The following is a 19,991-nucleotide window of genomic DNA, read 5'->3' as shown; positions in this document are numbered from 1 at the left end:
ACTGCAGAAATGTAAAAATAGCCATTGTCATTAAGGGTAAGAAAATTGAAAAATGGTCCGGTCATTAAGGGGTTAAAGAGCCTGTTGCCAGTCCCTGCAAATTAGGCTAAAGTCTTATGCACACAGTATAATTCCAGTGAAGTGCCATTCCCCAGAATACTGAAGTGTAAAATATACATACATGACAGCCTGATACCAGTTGCTGCTACTGCATTTAAGGCTGAGTTTACATTATATCGGTATGGCAGAATTTTCTCATCAATTCCATTGTCAGAAAATAATAAGCTGCTACATACCTCTTTGCAGATTAATCTGCCCGCTGTCCCCTGATCTGAAGTTTACCTCTCCTCAGATGGCCGAGAAACAGCAATATGATCTTAACTACGCCGGCTAAAATCATAGTAAAAACTCAGGTAGATTCTTCTTCAAATTCTACCAGAGAAGGAATAACACACTCCGGTGCTATTATAAAATAACAAACTTTTGATTGAAGGTATAAAACTAAATATAATCACCATAGTCCTCTCACACATCCTATCTAGTCGTTGGGTGCAAGAGAATGACTGGTAATGGCAGTTAGGGGAGGAGCTATATAGCAGCTCTGCTGGGTGAATCCTCTTGCACTTCCTGTTGGGGAGGAGTTAATATCCCATAAGTAATGGATGATCCGTGGACTGGATACACTTAACAAGAGAAATCAATGTGTTTCTAATGTGTACACATTACAAGATATATCTTCTCTGGAGTTACTAAGAATAACTTTTTTTTTTTTTTTTTAAATTCAGAACATTAAGACCAACAGCCAGCTCAGTATTTACTCATTCGCTGAAGGTGGATATATTTGCTTAAAGGGATTGAAACCCAAAATTTTTCTTTAACGATTCAGATAGAGCATGCAATTTTAAGCAACTTTCTAATTTACTCTTATTATACATTTTTCTTCATTCTCTTGCTATGCTTTGTTGAATGAGCAGCAATGAACTACTAGTTGCTGACTGAACATATGGGTGAGCCAATGACAATTGATATATATATGCAGCCACCAATCAGCATCTAGAAACTAGGTTATTTGCTACTATTGCGCTTACTTAGATCAACCTTTCAGCAAAGGAAGAGAAGGAAGCAAATTAAATAATAGAAATAAATTGGGAAGTTGTTTAAAATTGTATTCTCTATCTGAATTTCTTTTGTGTTTCATGTCCTTGTAACTAAAGTGTGAACTACCGCCAGAGCAGTCCCTGGTTACTCCTCAGCGGATAGTGAATTGGCAGCTAACCCGACCTCCAGGGAAGACAGAGGGTAATCGAGTCATAATGTAAGGGGGTAACCAAACTTTTCATTATGTTTATAAAGCCTACTTTTTGCAAATGTCTCAATATCGGCTGCAGCCTCTGCATGGCTGTTTATCCTGCTTTGAGTAAAACTTGCTCTTTTGTTGGCTGAAAAAGAGAAAGTGTGTATGTACAAATGTGTGTGTTGTCCTTTTAAGTTCTGTTATTGTCTCTTTCTCTTTCTCAAGATAACCCTGGCAACCCCTGACTATATTCTCTCACAAATACCTCTGTACCATTTTCTGTGTCCATTTGAGAGGATTTGAAACAAAAGTCAAAATAAAGTCAATTAATGTTGGTGTAATTAGAAAAGAGCTTAAAGTGATAGTAAAGTTTAAAGATACACTGAACAATATTTTTAATAAAAAAAGTAAATGAAGGGCAGACGCTAAAATATATAAATAATCCCCTTTTCAGTTGTTTTATACATTCCAGCGCCTGCAACGAATAGTCTATTTCAGTGTAAAAAGATGGATCATGCTATAGCTAATCATAATGCGCCTCCTTTGCTGGACGCCAAAGGGGGCGCTTTACGATTGGCTACAGCGTGATTCATCATTTTAAACTGAAATAGACTATGCAGGGGTAGGAACGGCGGAATGTATACGAAACTTAAAGGGTGATTATTTATATATTTTAGGAGTCTGCAATGATTTTATTCAATGAAAGTGCCTTTCATTTACTTTTTTAGTACAAATATTGTTGAGCGTATCGTTAAACTTTACAATCACTTTAATAATGAAAGTGTAAATATTTGTCCCACTGTGCTCTAGTACTTATTGTTTCAGTATTCAATAACTTGTACAGGCAAAAACACCCTATCTAATATTCAAATTTGTTAAATTCTGACATGAGCAGAACTAGTAGGCGACTAAAAAGATATTCTGACACTATTCTAACAATAACCAGCCATACATTATTGTTTTATTTGTTTATCACTTCACTCTCACTTATTGTCGGATTACAAGTATGGATAGGTCCAGCTACGAATATAAATCCTCTGTGGGTTGTTACTATGGTAACTGTAAAACATTACAATATTATTAGTGAATGCTACTACAAATAACACTACATAAAAGTAATAAGTGAAATGATTTGTAAAAAAAAAAAAAAAGGTTAACTTTGATAAAGAAAGAAAACAAGACCAGGTTTTCCCAGAACTGGCAAACAGCATTTCATTTATCATACTCTGTTGCATTAAGGACCCTTTAAATAATTGCTCTGGGTGATATTAACCTAAGCACATTTCTCGGAAATGATCGTTACTCAGCATGTCTTAGCTGCTTGAAGTAAATTGACCTTCAGATTTATAACTCTCGTTTCGAATAGTCCATTAACAAAAATTCAGACCTAAAACTAAGCACATTTACCTGCTCCAATAACTGGCGTAATCGCTGAAGCTGTGACTCCAGCTGTTTGTTGTGGTCTTCCAATATCTGCATTCTGGCCTCCAGGCGTCCCTTATGCTGTCTGAGCAGCTTTGCTTCTGCTATGAGTTCCGTATCTTCGCTACTATGCTGCAGGGACACCACAGAATCAGGGGGAGAGGACGGTGGGGTTAATCCCCTACTCAAGTGCTGTGCTTTTAGCTGCTCATATTCCATTTTCAGTCCCCTGAAAAGTTATAGATTAAATAACATCTTTATTATTTTCTTCAAGGACACTTGTTGCTTTTGTTTCAAAAATGTGTTTTGTCCCACGCCCCCTAAGAAGCCAAACAGCAATTTGCAGCATTATGAATACCTAGGTTACAGATTTAGCTTTTTGGCCTCTTTAGGGAGCGTCGGACAAAGAACAAAATTAAGAGGTATTAAATTTAACGTCTCATTCTTTATGTTTGCTACATATCTGCATTAAAAGGGACACAGTGCTCCAATGTTTTGTTCATGTGTATAAAAGAACAACATTGTTTCATGAAATATTTTTTCTTGAAAAACATTTGATTACATTTAAAATGAAACAGGAAGTGAATGATCATGCATTACTGAGTCCTAGGACTTTAAAGCTCACTGGTTGACAGGGGCTTACACATAAAAAAATAATTTTACAAATTAAAAAAAAATCAAATAATAAAACTCTACTACATTTTAAAACATTTTTTTAGATGATAGACAAAATATTCAATGACTGTAGTAACAAAGAAGGTCTCCACAAAAAAGTCTAAAATCAAAACCTCAATGACAATTTATATTAAAAGTACTCAATAGAAACTATTTAAAAATGCTACAATACAAACAGCAATTAAATTAAGCAGCTGGAGAGTGAAAGTCAAATCAAGCGTGAAGAAAATCCTTGTAAAACTGTTTATTGTAGAAACAAAGTGCCAAGATCGGATGTAATGAACATATTTGGAGAGAAAATCTCTCAAACTATTCTACAACCAAAGACATATTTGATGTGCATGTGTAATATGAAACAGATCATTGTATAGCACATGCAAATAAATTGTTTTACCACAGAAACCTTAGCTAACATTCGGCCAGATTACGAGTTTTGCGTTATGAGTGGCTCGGTAATAACTTGCAAGTTATTTCCACCGCTCACCTTTAATAGCGCTGCTATTACAGGTTTGCAAAAAAAACGGTGTTTGCGGGCAATATGGCAGTGTTGAGCTCCATACTGCACACAAATACCAACGCTGCTTTGACGTGCTCGTGTACAATTTCCCCATAGACATCAATGGGGAGAGCCAGCTAAAAAAAAGCCTAACACCTGCAATAATGGAGCGTAAAGCTCCATAACGCAGCCCCATTAAAGTCTATGGGGGAAAAAAAATGTATGTTTACACCTAACACCCTAACATAAACCCTGAGTCTAAATACCCCTAATCTGCTGCCCCCGACATCGCCGACACCTACATAAATGTATTAACCCCTAATCTGCCACCTCCAATGTCGCCGCCGCCTACATTACTGTTATTAACCCCTAATCTGCCACCCACCTAAATTTATTAACCCCTAATCTGCCGCCCCCAACGTCGCCGCCACAATACTAAAGTTATTAACCCCTAAAACTATGGCCTCCCACATCACTAACACTAAATAAATATATTAACCCCTAAACCTAACCCTATGTCTAACCCTAACACCTCTAACTTTAATATAATGAAATTCTAAATAAAACTTACTATTAATAACTAAATAATTCCTATTTAAAAAAACTTACTTACCTGTAAAATAAACCCTAAGATAGCTACAATATAACTAATAGTTACATTGTAGCTATCTTAGGTTTTATTTTTATTTAACAGGTAAGTTTGTATTTATTTTAACTAGGTAGACTAGTTAGTAAATAGTTATTAACTATTTACTAACTACCTAGTTAAAATAAATTCAAATTTACCTATAAAATAAAGCCTAACCTGAGTTACACTAAAACCTAACATTACACTAAAATTAAATAAATAAATAAAAATACATTTATCTAATTTACAAAAAATAATAAATACTAAATTACACAAAATAAAAAAAGAAATTATCAAAAATAAAAAAAATTACTCCTAATCTAATAGCCCTATCAAAATAAAAAAGCCCCCCCAAAATAATAAAACCCCTAGCCTAAACTAAACTGCCAATAACCCTTAAAAGGGCCTTTTGCAGGGAATTACTCCAAAGAAATAATCTCTTTTACCTGTAAAACCTACCTAAAAAACCTAAGCTACCCATTGCCCTAAAAAGGGCATTTGGACGGGCATTGCCCTTAAAAGGGCATTTTGCTCTTTTACATTGCCCAAACTCCCTAATCTAAAAATAAAACCCACCCAATAAACCCTTAAAAAAACCTAACACTAACCACCAAAGATCCACGTACAGTTTTTGAAGACCGAACATCCATCCTCATCCAGCCGGGAGAAGTCTTCATCCAAGCGGCAAGAAGTCCTCAACGAAGCCGGGAGAAGACTTCATCCAAGCGGCAAGAAGTCGTCCTCCAGGCGGGCAGAAGCCAATAGGATTGAGCTCACATTCTATTGGCTGATTGGAACAGCCAATAGAATGCTAGCTCAATCCCATTGGCTGATTGGATCAGCCAATAGGTTTAAGGCTCAATCGTATTGGCTGATTGCATCAGCCAATAGGATTTTTTACCCTTTAATTCCGATTGGCTGATATAATTCTATCAGCCAATCAGAATTCAAGGGACGCCATCTTGGATGACGTCCCTTAAAGGGAACCATATGAAGAGGATGCTCCGCGCCGGATGTCTTGAAGATGGAGCCGCTCCACGTCGGAAGGATGAAGATAGAAGATGCCGTCTGGATGAAGACTTCTGCCCGCCTGGAGGACGACTTCTTGCCACTTGGATGAAGACTTCTCCTGGCTTCGGTGAGGACTTCTTGCCGCTTGGATGAAGACTTCTCCTGGCTGGATGAGGATGGATGTCTGGTCTTCAAAAACTATAAGTGGATCTTCGGGGGTTAGTGTTAGGTTTTTTTTAAGGGTTTATTGGGTGGGTTTTAATTTTTAAATTAAGGACTTTGGGCAATGTAAAAGAGCTAAATGCCCTTTTAAGGGGAATACCCATCCAAATGCCCTTTTCAGGACAATGAGGAGCTTAAGTTTTGTAGGTAGGTTTTTATTTGGGGTTTTTTTTTAACAGGTAAAAGAGCTGATTTCTTTGGGGCAATTCCCGGCAAAAGCCCCTTTTAAGGGCTATTGGCAGTTTAGTTTAGGCTAGGTGTTTTATTATTTTGGAGTTTATTTTTTATTTTTATAGGGCTATTAGATTAGGAGTAATTCTTTTTTATTTTTGATAATTTCTTTTTTTTATTTTGTGTAATTTAGTGTTTATTATTTTTTGTAATTTAGATAAATGTATTTTTTTAATTTAATTTATTTCATTTTAGTGTAATGTTAGGTTTTAGTGTAACTCACATTAGATTTTATTTTACAGGTAAATTTGAATTTATTTTAACTAGGTAGTTAGTAAATAGTTACTAACTATTTACTAACTAGTCTACCTAGTTAAACTAGTTAGTAAATAGTTAATAACTATTTACTAACTAGTCTACATAGTTAAAATAAATACAAACTTACCTGTGAAATAAAAATAAAACCTAAGATAGCTACAATGTAACTATTAGTTATATTGTAGCTATCTTAGGGTTTATTTTACAGGTAAGTATTTATTTTTAAACAGGAATTATTTAGTTATTTATAGTAAGTTTTATTTAGAATTATTTTAATTATATTAAATTTAGGGGTGTTAGGGTTACATTAGGGTTAGGTTTAGGGGTTAATAACTTTAGAATAGTAGCGGTGATATTGGGGGCAGCAGATTAGGGGTTAATAACATTAAGGTAGGATGCAGCGATGTTAGGGACAGCACATTAGGAGTTAATAAGTGTATGTAGGTGGCGGCGACATTGGGGCAGCAGATTAGGGGTTAATAATATTTAACTAGTGTTTACCATGCGGGAGTGCGGCAGTTTAGGGGTTAATATGTTTATTATAGTGGCGGCGATGTCCGGAGCAGCAGATTAGGGGTTAATAATTTTATTTTAGTGTTTGCGATGCGGGAGGGCCTCGGTTTAGGGGTTAATGGGTAGTTTATGGGTGTTAGTGTACGTTGTAACACTTTAGTTATGAGTTTTATGGTACAGCTCTATAACGTAAAACCCATAACTACTGACTTTCAGGTGGCGGTACAGATCTTGTAGTTATAGGCTGTAACACTCACTTTTTGGCCGGACAGGCAAACTGGTAATACCGGCGCTATGGAAGTCCCATTGAAAAAGGACTTTTTGAAAGGTGCGGTAGTTACGTTGCGTGACGGCCAAAAAAGTGTGCGAAACAGCTGAACCTACAAGACTCGTAATAGCAGCGGTAGTGAAAAAGCAGCGTTATGAAGCTTTTTCACTCATAACGCAAAACTCGTAAACTAGCCGATTGTCTGCATGTAGATCAGAGTGTTATGGGTAGGAATGGGCAAATTACCTTTTTTGCTTCTAAAAACATAATTTATGTAAGAACTTACCTGATAAATTCATTTCTTTCATATTAGCAAGAGTCCATGAGCTAGTGACGTATGGGATATACATTCCTACCAGGAGGGGCAAAGTTTCCCAAACCTCAAAATGCCTACAAATACACCCCTCACCACACCCACAAATCAGTTTAACGAATAGCCAAGAAGTGGGGTGATAAGAAAAAAGTGCGAAAGCATAAAAAATAAGGAATTGGAATAATTGTGCTTTATACAAAAAAATCATAACCACCACAAAAAGGGTGGGCCTCATGGACTCTTGCTAATATGAAAGAAATGAATTTATCAGGTAAGTTCTTACATAAATTATGTTTTCTTTCATGTAATTAGCAAGAGTCCATGAGCTAGTGACGTATGGGATAATGACTACCCAAGATGTGGATCTTTCCACGCAAGAGTCACTAGAGAGGGAGGGATAAAATAAAGACAGCCAATTCCGCTGAAAAATAATCCACACCCAAAATAAAGTTTAAATTTTATAATGAAAAAAACTGAAAATATAAGCAGAAGATTCAAACTGAAACAGCTGCCTGAAGTACTTTTCTACCAAAAACAGCTTCAGAAGAAGAAAACACATCAAAATGGTAGAATTTAGTAAAAGTATGCAAAGAAGACCAAGTTGCTGCTTTGCAAATCTGATCAACCGAAGCTTCATTCCTAAACGCCCAGGAAGTAGAAACTGACCTAGTAGAATGAGCTGTAATCCTTTGAGGCGGAGTTTTACCCGACTCGACATAAGCATGATGAATTAAAGATTTCAACCAAGATGCCAAAGAAATGGCAGAGGCCTTCTGACCTTTCCTAGAACCGGAAAAGATAACAAATAGACTAGAAGTCTTTCGGAAATTCTTAGTAGCTTCAACATAATATTTCAAAGCTCTAACTACATCCAAAGAATGCAATGATTTCTCCTTAGAATTCTTAGGATTAGAACATAATGAAGGAACCACAATTTCTCTACTAATGTTGTTGGAATTCACAACCTTAGGTAAAAATTCAAAAGAAGTTCGCAACACCGCCTTATCCTGATGAAAAATCAGAAAAGGAGACTCACAAGAAAAAGCAGATAATTCAGAAACTCTTCTGGCAGAAGAGATGGCTAAAAGGAACAAAACTTTCCAAGAAAGTAATTTAATGTCCAACGAATGCATAGGTTTAAACGGAGGAGCTTGAAGAGCCCCCAGAACCAAATTCAAACTCCAAGGAGGAGAAATTGACTTAATGACAGATTTTATACGAACCAAAGCTTGTACAAAACAATGAATATCAGAAAGATTAGCAATCTTTCTGTGAAAAAGAACAGAAAGAGCAGAGATTTGTCCTTTCAAGGAACTTGTAGACAAACCTTTCTCCAAACCATCCTGAAGAAACTGTAAAATTCTCGGAATTCTAAAAGAATGCCAGGAAAAATGATGAGAAAGACACCAAGAAATATAAGTCTTCCAGACTCTATAATATATCTCCCTAGATACAGATTTACGATCCTGTAACATAGTATTAATCACAGAGTCAGAGAAACCTCTTTGACTAAGAATCAAGCGTTCAATCTCCATACCTTTAAATTTAAGGATTTGAGATCCTGATGGAAAAAAGGACCTTGCGACAGAAGGTCTGGTCTTAACGGAAGAGTCCACGGTTGGCAAGAGGCCATCCGGACAAGATCCGCATACCAAAACCTGTGAGGCCATGCTGGAGCTACCAGCAGAACAAACGAGCATTCCTTCAGAATCTTGGAGATCACTCTTGGAAGAAGAACTAGAGGCGGAAAGATATAAGCAGGATGATACTTCCAAGGAAGTGACAATGCATCCACTGCTTCCGCTTGAGGATCCCTGGATCTGGACAGATACCTGGGAAGTTTCTTGTTTAGATGTGAGGCCAGATCTATTTCTGGAAGTCCCCACATTTGGACAATCTGAAGAAATACCTCTGGGTGAAGAGACCATTCGCCCGGATGCAACGTTTGGCGACTGAGATAATCCGCTTCCCAATTGTCTATACCTGGGATATGAACCGCAGAAACTAGACAGGAGCTGGATTCCGCCCAAACCAGAATTCGAGATACTTCTTTCATAGCCAGAGGGCTGTGAGTCCCTCCTTGATGATTGATGTATGCCACAGATGTGACATTGTCTGTCTGAAAACAAATGAACGACTCTCTCTTTAGAAGAGGCCAAGACTGAAGAGCTCTGAAAATTGCACGGAGTTCCAAAATATTGATCGGTAATCTCACCTCCTGAGATTCCCAAACCCCTTGTGCCGTCAGAGACCCCCACACAGCTCCCCAACCTGTAAGACTTCCATCTGTTGAGATTACAGTCCAGGTCGGGAGAACAAAAGAAGCTCCCTGAACTAAACGATGGTGATCTGTCCACCACGTAAGAGAGTGTCGTACAATCGGTTTCAAAGATATTAATTGAGATATCTTTGTGTAATCCCTGCACCACTGGTTCAGCATACAGAGCTGAAGAGGTCGCATGTGAAAACGAGCAAAGGGGATCGCGTCCGATGCAGCAGTCATAAGACCTAGAATTTCCATGCATAAGGCTACCGAAGGGAATGATTGTGACTGAAGGTTTCGACAAGCTGATATCAATTTTAGACGTCTCTTGTCTGTCAAAGACAGAGTCATGGACACTGAATCTATCTGGAAACCCAAAAAGGTTACCCTTGTCTGAGGAATCAATGAACTTTTTAGTAAATTGATCCTCCAACCATGATCTTGAAGAAACAACACAAGTCGATTCGTATGAGATTCTGCTAAATGTGAAGACTGAGCAAGTACCAAGATATCGTCCAAATAAGGAAATACCACAATACCCTGTTCTCTGATTACAGACAGAAGGGCACCGAGAACCTTTGTAAAAATTCTTGGAGCTGTTGCTAGGCCAAACGGCAGAGCCACAAACTGGTAATGCTTGTCTAGGAACGAGAATCTCAGAAACTGATAGTGATCTGGATGAATCGGAATATGCAGATATGCATCCTGTAAATCTATTGTAGACATATAATGCCCTTGCTGAACAAAAGGCAGGATAGTCCTTACAGTTACCATTTTGAATGTTGGTATCCTTACATAACGATTCAATATTTTTAGATCCAGAGCTGGTCTGAAGGAATTCTCCTTCTTTGGTACAATGAATAGATTTGAATAAAACCCCAGCCCCTGTTCCAGAACTGGAACTGGCATAATTACTCCAGCCAACTCTAGATCTGAAACACATTTCAGAAATGCTTGAGCCTTCGCTGGATTTACTGGGACACGGGAAAGAAAAAATCTCTTTGCAGGAGGCCTTATCTTGAAGCCAATTCTGTACCCTTCTGAAACAATATTCTGAATCCAAAGATTGTGAACGGAATTGATCAAAATTTCTTTGAAAAAACGTAATCTGCCCCCTACCAGCTGAGCTGGAATGAGGGCCGCACCTTCATGTGGACTTAGGAGCTGGTTTTGATTTTCTAAAAGGCTTGGATTTATTCCAGACTGGAGATGGTTTCCAAACTGATACCGCTCCTGAGGATGAAGGATCAGGCTTTTGTTCCTTGTTGTGACGAAAGGAACGAAAACGATTATTAGACCTAAATTTACCTTTAGATTTTTTATCCTGTGGTAAAAAAGTTCCTTTCCCTCCAGTAACAGTTGAGATAATAGAATCCAACTGAGAACCAAATAATTTATTACCCTGGAAAGAAAGGGAAAGCAGAGTAGACTTAGAAGACATATCAGCATTCCAAGTTTTAAGCCATAAAGCTCTTCTAGCTAAAATAGCTAGAGACATATACCTGACATCAACTCTAATGATATCAAAGATGGCATCACAAATAAAATGATTAGCATGTTGAAGAAGAATAATAATGCTATGAGAATTATGATCTATTACTTGTTGCGCTAAAGCTTCCAACCAAAAAGTTGAAGCTGCAGCAACATCCGCCAAAGATATAGCAGGTCTAAGAAGATTACCTGAACACAAGTAAGCTTTTCTTAGAAAGGATTCAATTTTCCTATCTAAAGGATCCTTAAAGGAAGTACCATCTGCCGTAGGAATGGTAGTACGCTTAGCAAGAGTAGAGACAGCCCCATCAACCTTAGGGATTTTGTCCCAAAATTCTAATCTGTCAGATGGCACAGGATATAATTGCTTAAAACGTTTAGAAGGAGTAAATGAATTACCCAAATTATTCCATTCCCTGGAAATTACTTCAGAAATAGCACCAGGAACAGGAAAAACTTCTGGAATAACTACAGGAGATTTAAAAACCTTATCTAAACGTTTAGATTTAGTATCAAGAGGACCAGAATCCTCAATTTCTAATGCAATTAGGACTTCTTTAAGTAAAGAACGAATAAATTCCATTTTAGATAAATATGAAGATTTATCAGCATCAACCTCTGAGACAGAATCCTCTGAACCAGAAGAACCATTATCAGAATCAGAATGATGATGTTCATTTAAAAATTCATCTGAAAAATGAGAAGTTTTAAAAGACTTTTTACGTTTACTAGAAGGAGGAATAACAGACATAGCCTTCTTAATGGATTTAGAAACAAAATCTCTTATGTTATCAGGAACACTCTGAGTATTAGATGTTGATGGAACAGCAACAGGTAATGTAACTTTACTAAAGGAAATATTATCTGCATTAACAAGTTTGTCATGACATTCAATACAAACAACAGCTGGAGGAACAGCTACCAAAAGTTTACAGCAGATACACTTAGCTTTGGTAGCTCCAGCACCAGGCAGCGATTTTCCATAAGTATCTTCTGACTCAGCTTCAACATGGGACATCTTGCAATATGTAATAGAAAAAACAACATATAAAGCAAAATTGATCAAATTCCTTAAATGACAGTTTCAGGAATGGGAAAAAATGCCAGAGAACAAGCTTCTAGCAACCAGAAGCAATAAAAAATGAGACTTAAATAATGTGGAGACAAAAGTGACGCCCAAAAATGACGCCACATCTGGAACGCCACATCCGAAACGCCGACATTTTTGGCGCAAAAGAACGTCAAAAATGACGCAACTTCCGGCGACACGTATGACGCCGGAAATAGAAAAAAAAAATTTGCGCCAAAAAAGTCAGCGCCAAGAATGATGCAATAAAATGAAGCATTTTCAGCCCCCGCGAGCCTAACAGCCCACAGGGAAAAGTCAAATTTTAAGGTAAGAAAAAAAATTGTTTTACTCAAATGCATTATCCCAAATATGAGACTGACTGTCTGAAAATAAGGAATGTTGAACATCCTGAGTCAAGGCAAATAAATGTATGAATACATATATTTAGAACTTTATAAAAAAGTGCCCAACCATAGCTTAGAGTGTCACAGAAAATAAGACTTACTTACCCCAGGACACTCATCTACATGTTGTAGAAAGCCAAACCAGTACTGAAACGAGAATCAGTAGAGGTAATGGTATATATATAAGAGTATATCGTCGATCTGAAAAGGGAGGTAAGAGATGAATCTCTACGACCGATAACAGAGAACCTATGAAATAGACCCCGTAGAAGGAGATAATTGAATTCAAATAGGCAATACTCTCTTCACATCCCTCTGACATTCACTGCACGCTGAGAGGAAAACCGGGCTCCAACCTGCTGCGGAGCGCATATCAACGTAGAATCTAGCACAAACTTACTTCACCACCTCCATAGGAGGCAAAGTTTGTAAAACTGATTTGTGGGTGTGGTGAGGGGTGTATTTGTAGGCATTTTGAGGTTTGGGAAACTTTGCCCCTCCTGGTAGGAATGTATATCCCATACGTCACTAGCTCATGGACTCTTGCTAATTACATGAAAGAAATCTGCTTTAAACACAAACTCTCTTGTGCCAATATAGTGCTGCTCACACAAGCATCAACCTATTTGCTAAAAGGACCGAAGATTTTTTTTTTAGTATTTTTGCTATCACTCCGTTTACACATAAACAGAGATATTGTTTTTTAATTTACATTTGAAATATATATATATATATATATAAATAAAAAGCTATCAGCGGATGACAGTTTCAAATAGCTATTTATTCTCAGAATTACAAAATGATTGTAAAACTGCCCAGAAAATAAGTAAAAAAAAATATAAAAAGATTATCGCATTCCACAAAACCTGTAATTTATTTGCATTGCATCCTCTGATTCAGCTAAGACCAAACGTACATATTTTTCATTGTTTTTGATTATTTTAAGTCTTAATCTCCAGCTATGTCTAACATAATTCAGGTGTGCTAGCTGGAGGCGCTGGTTCAGCTTGTATCAGTCGTTGGTATCTTCCTTTCCTTCCTCGGTTGTATAACTCTAGGTGCAAAATAGTGGTGATCATGCTTTGGTTTGTAAAGCACTTTTATTGCTCTTGAGAAAGACGGCTGGGACCGTTGAAACGCTTTTGCTTTGAGCCAAATAAAGACAAACTTTTTTAATGAATCTGTGATATTGTCTTTTCATATTGGGGAGGAGCCGGTAACCTGCAATATACACTGTGAGTAGATATTCACCTTTGTATGGTGTATTGTCTGATATTTCAGCACCACTATTTTGCACCTAGAGTTATACAACCGAGGAAGGAAAGGAAAGGAAGATACCAACGACTGATACAAGCTGAACCAGCGCCTCCAGCTAGCACACCTGATCTATTCACACAGACCTTGGGAGAGACTGTGGGACGGCTGCGGTTCACCAGAAGGGGAAAGTATTAATACATATTATACACCTGTTTGCATGTATGTCTAACATAATGCATTGGGGTAACTGTCATTTGGTGTAGCAGAAATGCCAACATTTTTAATTTTGACCAACAAAACTAAATATATTTTTAAACTAGATGACCCAAGATATTGATCTAGGCCCGAGGTTTTCAAACCTGTCCTCAGACCTCCCTAACAGGACAGATTTTCAGGATATCTGAACTGGAGCACAGGTGAAACAATCAGCTGATTAGTAAACATGCTTATTAACCTGCTCTCAGCCAATACTGTAAATCTGGCCTGTTAGGGAGGCCTGAGGACAAGTTTGAAAATCCCTGATCTAGGCCCATTTTGTCATTTTAATGCCATAATTTCTCCGCCAAAAATAAAAAAAAATAATTAACTTTTTCACAAACTTTGGGTTTCAAACTAAAATTATTTACACACAACTACTCAAATTATAAGCAGACAAAATGGCTGATATGCATTGCTTTGCCATTGATTTTTGGTAATTAGAAGGCCGCTAACTTTAGCTGAGCACCACACCTCTGAAATTCCCGGCAGTGAAGTGGTTAGCTGTTAAGGGTAACATATATTGTAGTGCAGTGATTACCCTCCCACCTGACACCTCCCTCATCCCCCCCAAACAGCTTTCTTCGCTCCCCTCTCCCACTGGTCACCATTATCTTCCACCATCTTAGGTACCGACAGCCAGTCTAAAACCATATACCTATAACTTCTTGACACCAATGTAGAAACAATCAAAGTGCTCTAAAAACATCCCATTTAACCATTCAATATGCTTGAATTATGGAAATATGTTTGACAAAGTCAAATGCCTGGGTCAGATATCTGCAGATTTTTGTTTTGTGTTTATTCACTGTATACTGTAAGTTACAGAGGTGACATTGAAAAAGACTACAGCATTTTAAAAATACCTACAGGCCTCTGTAAATTGGTTTAAGTTGAGAGATTTTCTCTAGTGGATAATACAACCTGTCGTCATTTATTTCCACATGGTAAGATTTGAAATCTCCTTTCCCCAGGTTCCTTGGTTAACTCTATTTTATCTCAAACACAACACTCATACGGTTTATTTTCCCAGCTAAAATATAACAGTGTGTCGTACTGTAGACACAGACACATATAGATTTATTTTATTATTAGTTGATAAATAATAATACATATTTTTTCCATTTCTACAATGTCATTAATTTTTGTAAATACTACTCCCAAAATCATAATAAAGGAATTTGAAAGACACAGACACAAAGCTACAACATCATATTAGTTTATCCAATATTTATTTACATTATCAATTCTAAACATTAATCCTTTCCTGCCGGGATATATTTGTCTACATAGGAAGGAAATTCTGATGTAAACAAATTGAAATCACCCAATCTTTCAGGCGATCATGTGATTTCAATGATGGGATCAGGTCAGGGGGGAGTGCATATGACGCTAGTCACGCCCTCCAGCCGCAATCTCATTTACCAAGCTGCTTCAGGACAGCCAAACGACTGATTTGGTCTGATTGTTCCATGCTAACAAGCATAGTACAGATATATTGCAGGAAATAAATCTCTGCTTAACCAAACCTAAGGCAAAAGAGAGAGGAATTTAGGCATATTTTTGGTCTGAAACAATTTGAGTAAGTTTAAAGAAACAATTAACTAAAGTGTTGACAGCTGGAATATACACAATGTTCTAAAATGATCATTTGCTCTATGGTTGGATTGGTTTACCCAAAAAACAGATTATTTCTTTTCATGCAAATACTTCATTATGATTATATAGACAGAACATTTTTTTATTCCAAAGTAATCATTACCTTTGTTCTTCCTCCAGGTCAGCAATGATACGTTCAAGCTCTCCTCGTTCCTCCTTTTCTACTGATCTGAGGATCTGCGCTGGACTCTGAGGTTGTCCTAATGGTGAATCTCCTCCCAGAGTGTGACAGTATTGTTGAATAAGGGCGTGTTCATCGTCGCTAAACATTAAAGAACCACAATTTATATGTAAAGAATGAACTAATTAAAGCACCACAATACTGAATAGAAACAGATCAAATCATTATACAAAAAAAATAAAAAATACATTCTTGCTGAAGAAACGTATTAGCGCCGTGAATTCACAGCCATTTGAACTCTCTTCTTTCGGCTCATTAAGTAGGGCATAATAATTACGTAATGCAGCTTAAGATAATTTATATCGATTTAGTGCACATGAAGAATTAGTGCACTACTGTCGGGTTTATGTGCACTTTCAATAGGCACTTTATAACTAATAAAAACCCAATAACCCAACAAACACGCATGCCCATACAGATATGCCAGTGTTCAAATCGCATACACACATATCTCTATGGTTTTGAAGCACAACGGGTAATTTGCATACTTCAACCATCAGCATCACTATACATTAGTAAAAGGGATTAGTGAGAATTTATACCCTTCAATTTGTAACGTTATTACTAAACTCATGAAATCTCCATTTTGTTTGTTGTCGCTCCTATGCATTTTATTTTTCAGATTAAGAAAATTGGGAGATGAACAAGGTAGATAATGCTTCTGTGTTGGTTTCGTGAGGTAAAGATATTGAGCATGACAATGTTCAAAGATCATTATCTACTAAAAACAAGCTCAAGATTGTGAACAAATCCCAAAATGGATAAATAGTAATATATACATACACTAAATAATCTGGGTTACAAAATATTACATTAGAAGTTCATAAACTAGACCAGTGGTACAAGCTACAGGGGTGTTAGAGGTATCCATTAAGACTGGACCCACACCTCTAGGTAGGGTAACCAGCTGGCCACAACAAAAATGCTGAAAATCTCTAGGTCAATGGTAGCTAGGGTCACACAATGCTCCCTCCCTGATTTTCCCACTCTTGATCCAACCATGTATATTTTTTCACAATTGAGCAGTAATTTTACCCCATGGCTGCCAGTAACATACAAATAAACCATATTACCTCTTCAGCTGTTGTGCCACAAATAAACAGTAGTGATTTGAACCCTGGACTGTCACTTTTTTTTTTGTCTTTTTCTGCTTCATATTTGCAATGCATTGAGGCTTTTTACATTTAACTAAAACTCATTGACTTTAAAAAACTGGAATTCTTTTTTTTTAAATCAAAGTTTTTTATTGAGGTAATGTTCGATACACCAACCTTATTCTCAACCCAAGTGTTGAGGTTACAAAACATAAACATTGTAATAGATTTGCAACAAGAAAAGACAACACAACACAGTGAAAACTCTGTAAACTACATTTCTGTAATCTCGTTGAAAGTAACACATTTATGGTGTTCATAAATCCTAATTTTCTATATGACTGGAGGAGAAAGATTCACTAAGCAAAAAAGAAAAATTATCTCTCTTTTTTTCTATATGTGTAATACATATACCTCCCTGGTCTGCACAATCACCTCATAGTGTGATAACTTATGTAACTTGGTGAAAAATGAATATACCTACTTATTTGATAGAAAAAGAAAAGGACAGAGAGGAAGATGGGAATTAAATCAAGTTGCAACTGGTGCTGCTTCAACAGCAATGAGTTAGTTACTTGGGAGATTAAATAAGTCAGGAGTATCATACCTTATCTTATTTGGGACATCTCTGATGAAATATGTGCATCGAGAGCTTGACAAGTAAAACGAAGAGAGAAGAAAGAAAAAAAAACATAATTTATGCTTACCTGATAAATTTATTTCTCTTGTAGTGTGTTCAGTCCACGGGTCATCCATTACTTATGGGATATATTCTCCTTCCCAACAGGAAGTTGCAAGAGGATCACCCAAGCAGAGCTGCTATATAGCTCCTCCCCTCACATGTCATATCCAGTCATTCGACCGAAACAAGACGAGAAAGGAGAAACTATAAGGTGCAGTGGTGACTGGAGTTATAATTTTAAAATTTAGAACCTGCCTGAAAAAGACAGGGTGGGCCGTGGACTGAACACACTACAAGAGAAATAAATTTATCAGGTAAGCATAAATTATGTTTTCTCTTGTTAAGTGTATTCAGTCCACGGGTCATCCATTACTTATGGGATACCAATACCAAAGCTAAGTACACGGATGATGGGAGGGACAAGGCAGGAACATTAAACAGAAGGAACCACTGCCTGTAGAACCTTTCTCCCAAAACCAGCCTCCGAAGAAGCGAAAGTGTCAAATTTGTAAAATTTGGAAAAAGTATGAAGTGAAGACCAAGTTGCAGCCTTGCAAATCTGTTCAACAGAGGCCTCATTCTTAAAGGCCCAGGTGGAAGCCACAGCTCTAGTGGAATGAGCTGTAATTCTTTCAGGAGGCTGCTGTCCAGCAGTCTCATAGGCTAAACGTATTATGCTACGAAGCCAAAAAGAGAGAGAGGTAGCCGAAGCCTTTTGACCTCTCCTCTGTCCAGAGTAAACGACAAACAGAGAAGAAGATTGTCTAAAATCTTTAGTTGCCTGTAAGTAGAACTTCAGAGCACGGACCACGTCTAGATTATGCAAAAGACGTTCCTTCTTTGAAGAAGGGTTAGGACATAATGATGGAACAACAATCTCTTGATTGATATTCCTGTTAGAAACAACCTTAGGTAAAAACCCAGGTTTAGTACGCAGAACTACCTTATCTGAATGAAAGATCAGATAAGGAGAATCACAATGTAAGGCAGATAACTCAGAGACTCTTCGAGCCGAGGAAATAGCCATCAAAAACAAAACTTTCCAAGATAAAAGCTTAATATCAATGGAATGAAGGGGTTCAAACGGAACACAAAAGAACAGCTTTAAACACAGGCTTAATTCTAGCCAAAGCCTGACAAAAGGCCTGGACGTCTGGATGCTCTGCCAGACGTTTGTGTAAAAGAATAGACAGAGCTGAAATCTGTCCCTTTAGCGAACTAGCGGATAAACCCTTTTCTAAACCCTCTTGTAGAAAAGCTAATATCCTAGGAATCCTAACCTTACTCCACGAGTAGCTCTTGGATTCGCACCAATATAAATATTTACGCCATATCTTATGGTAAATTTTTCTTGTCACAGGTTTCCGAGCCTGTATTAATGTATCAATAACCGAATCCGAAAACCCACGCTTTGATAGAATCAAGCGTGTAATTTCCAGGCAGTCAGCCTCAGAGAAATTAGGTTTGGATGGTTGAAAGGACCCTGAATTAGAAGGTCCTGCCTCAGAGGAAGAGACCATGGTGGACAGGACGACATGTCCACTAGGTCTGCATACCAGGTCCTGCGTGGCCACGCAAGCGCTATCAGAATTACCGATGCCCTCTCCTGTTTGATCCTGGCAATCAGCCGAGGTAGCAACGGAAATGGTGGAAACACATAAGCTATGTTGAAAACCCAAGGGGCTGCTAATGCATTTACCAGCACCGCTCCCGGGTCCCTGGACCTGGATCCGTAACAAGGAAGCTTCGCGTTCTGGCGAGATGCCATGAGATCCAGATCCGGTTTGCCCCAACGACGAATCAGTTGAGCAAATACCTCCGGGTGAAGTTCCCCCTCTCCCGGATGAAAAGTCTGGCGACTTAGGAAATCCGCCTCCCAGTTCTCTACGCCTGGGATGTGAATCGCTGACAGGTGGCAAGAGTGAGACTCTGCCCAGCGAATTATCTTCGAGACTTCCAACATCGCTAGGGAACTCCTGGTTCCCCCTTGATGATTGATGTAAGCCACAGTCGTGATATTGTCCGACTGAAATCTGATGAACCTCAGCTTTGCTAACTGAGGCCAAGCTAGAAGAGCATTGAATATTGCTCTTAATTCTAGAATGTTTATTGGGAGGAGTTTCTCCTCCTGAGTCCACGATCCCTGAGCCTTCAGGGAATTCCAGACTGCTCCCCAGCCTAGAAGGCTGGCATCCGTTGTTACAATCGTCCAATCTGGCCTGCAAACGGTCATTCCTTTGGACAGATGAACCGGTGACAACCACCAGAGAAGCGAATCTCTGGTCTCTTGGTCCAGATTTAACAA

The 19,991-nt window shown here is 37.9% G+C and overlaps 1 protein-coding gene across 5 annotated transcripts in view; it reads right to left on the bottom strand.

Annotated features, from left to right (window-relative positions):
• The window catches only part of UTRN (utrophin), a 1,395,536-nt gene that overhangs the window by 42,264 nt on the left and 1,333,281 nt on the right, over positions 1–19,991 (bottom strand). For all 5 annotated transcript variants that reach the window (XM_053711837.1, XM_053711835.1, XM_053711836.1 and 2 more), the window contains 2 exons: positions 15,833–15,991; positions 2,702–2,945 (listed from right to left, as the gene is read on the bottom strand). In XM_053711837.1, coding sequence (XP_053567812.1) covers positions 2,702–2,945; positions 15,833–15,991 — 403 coding nt within the window. The remainder of the gene's footprint in view (positions 1–2,701; positions 2,946–15,832; positions 15,992–19,991) is intronic.

This window comes from Bombina bombina, chromosome 4, assembly GCF_027579735.1.
Source record: "Bombina bombina isolate aBomBom1 chromosome 4, aBomBom1.pri, whole genome shotgun sequence".
Classification (NCBI taxonomy): domain Eukaryota; kingdom Metazoa; phylum Chordata; class Amphibia; order Anura; family Bombinatoridae; genus Bombina; species Bombina bombina.
This window is presented reverse-complemented; position numbering and strand designations above follow the sequence as displayed.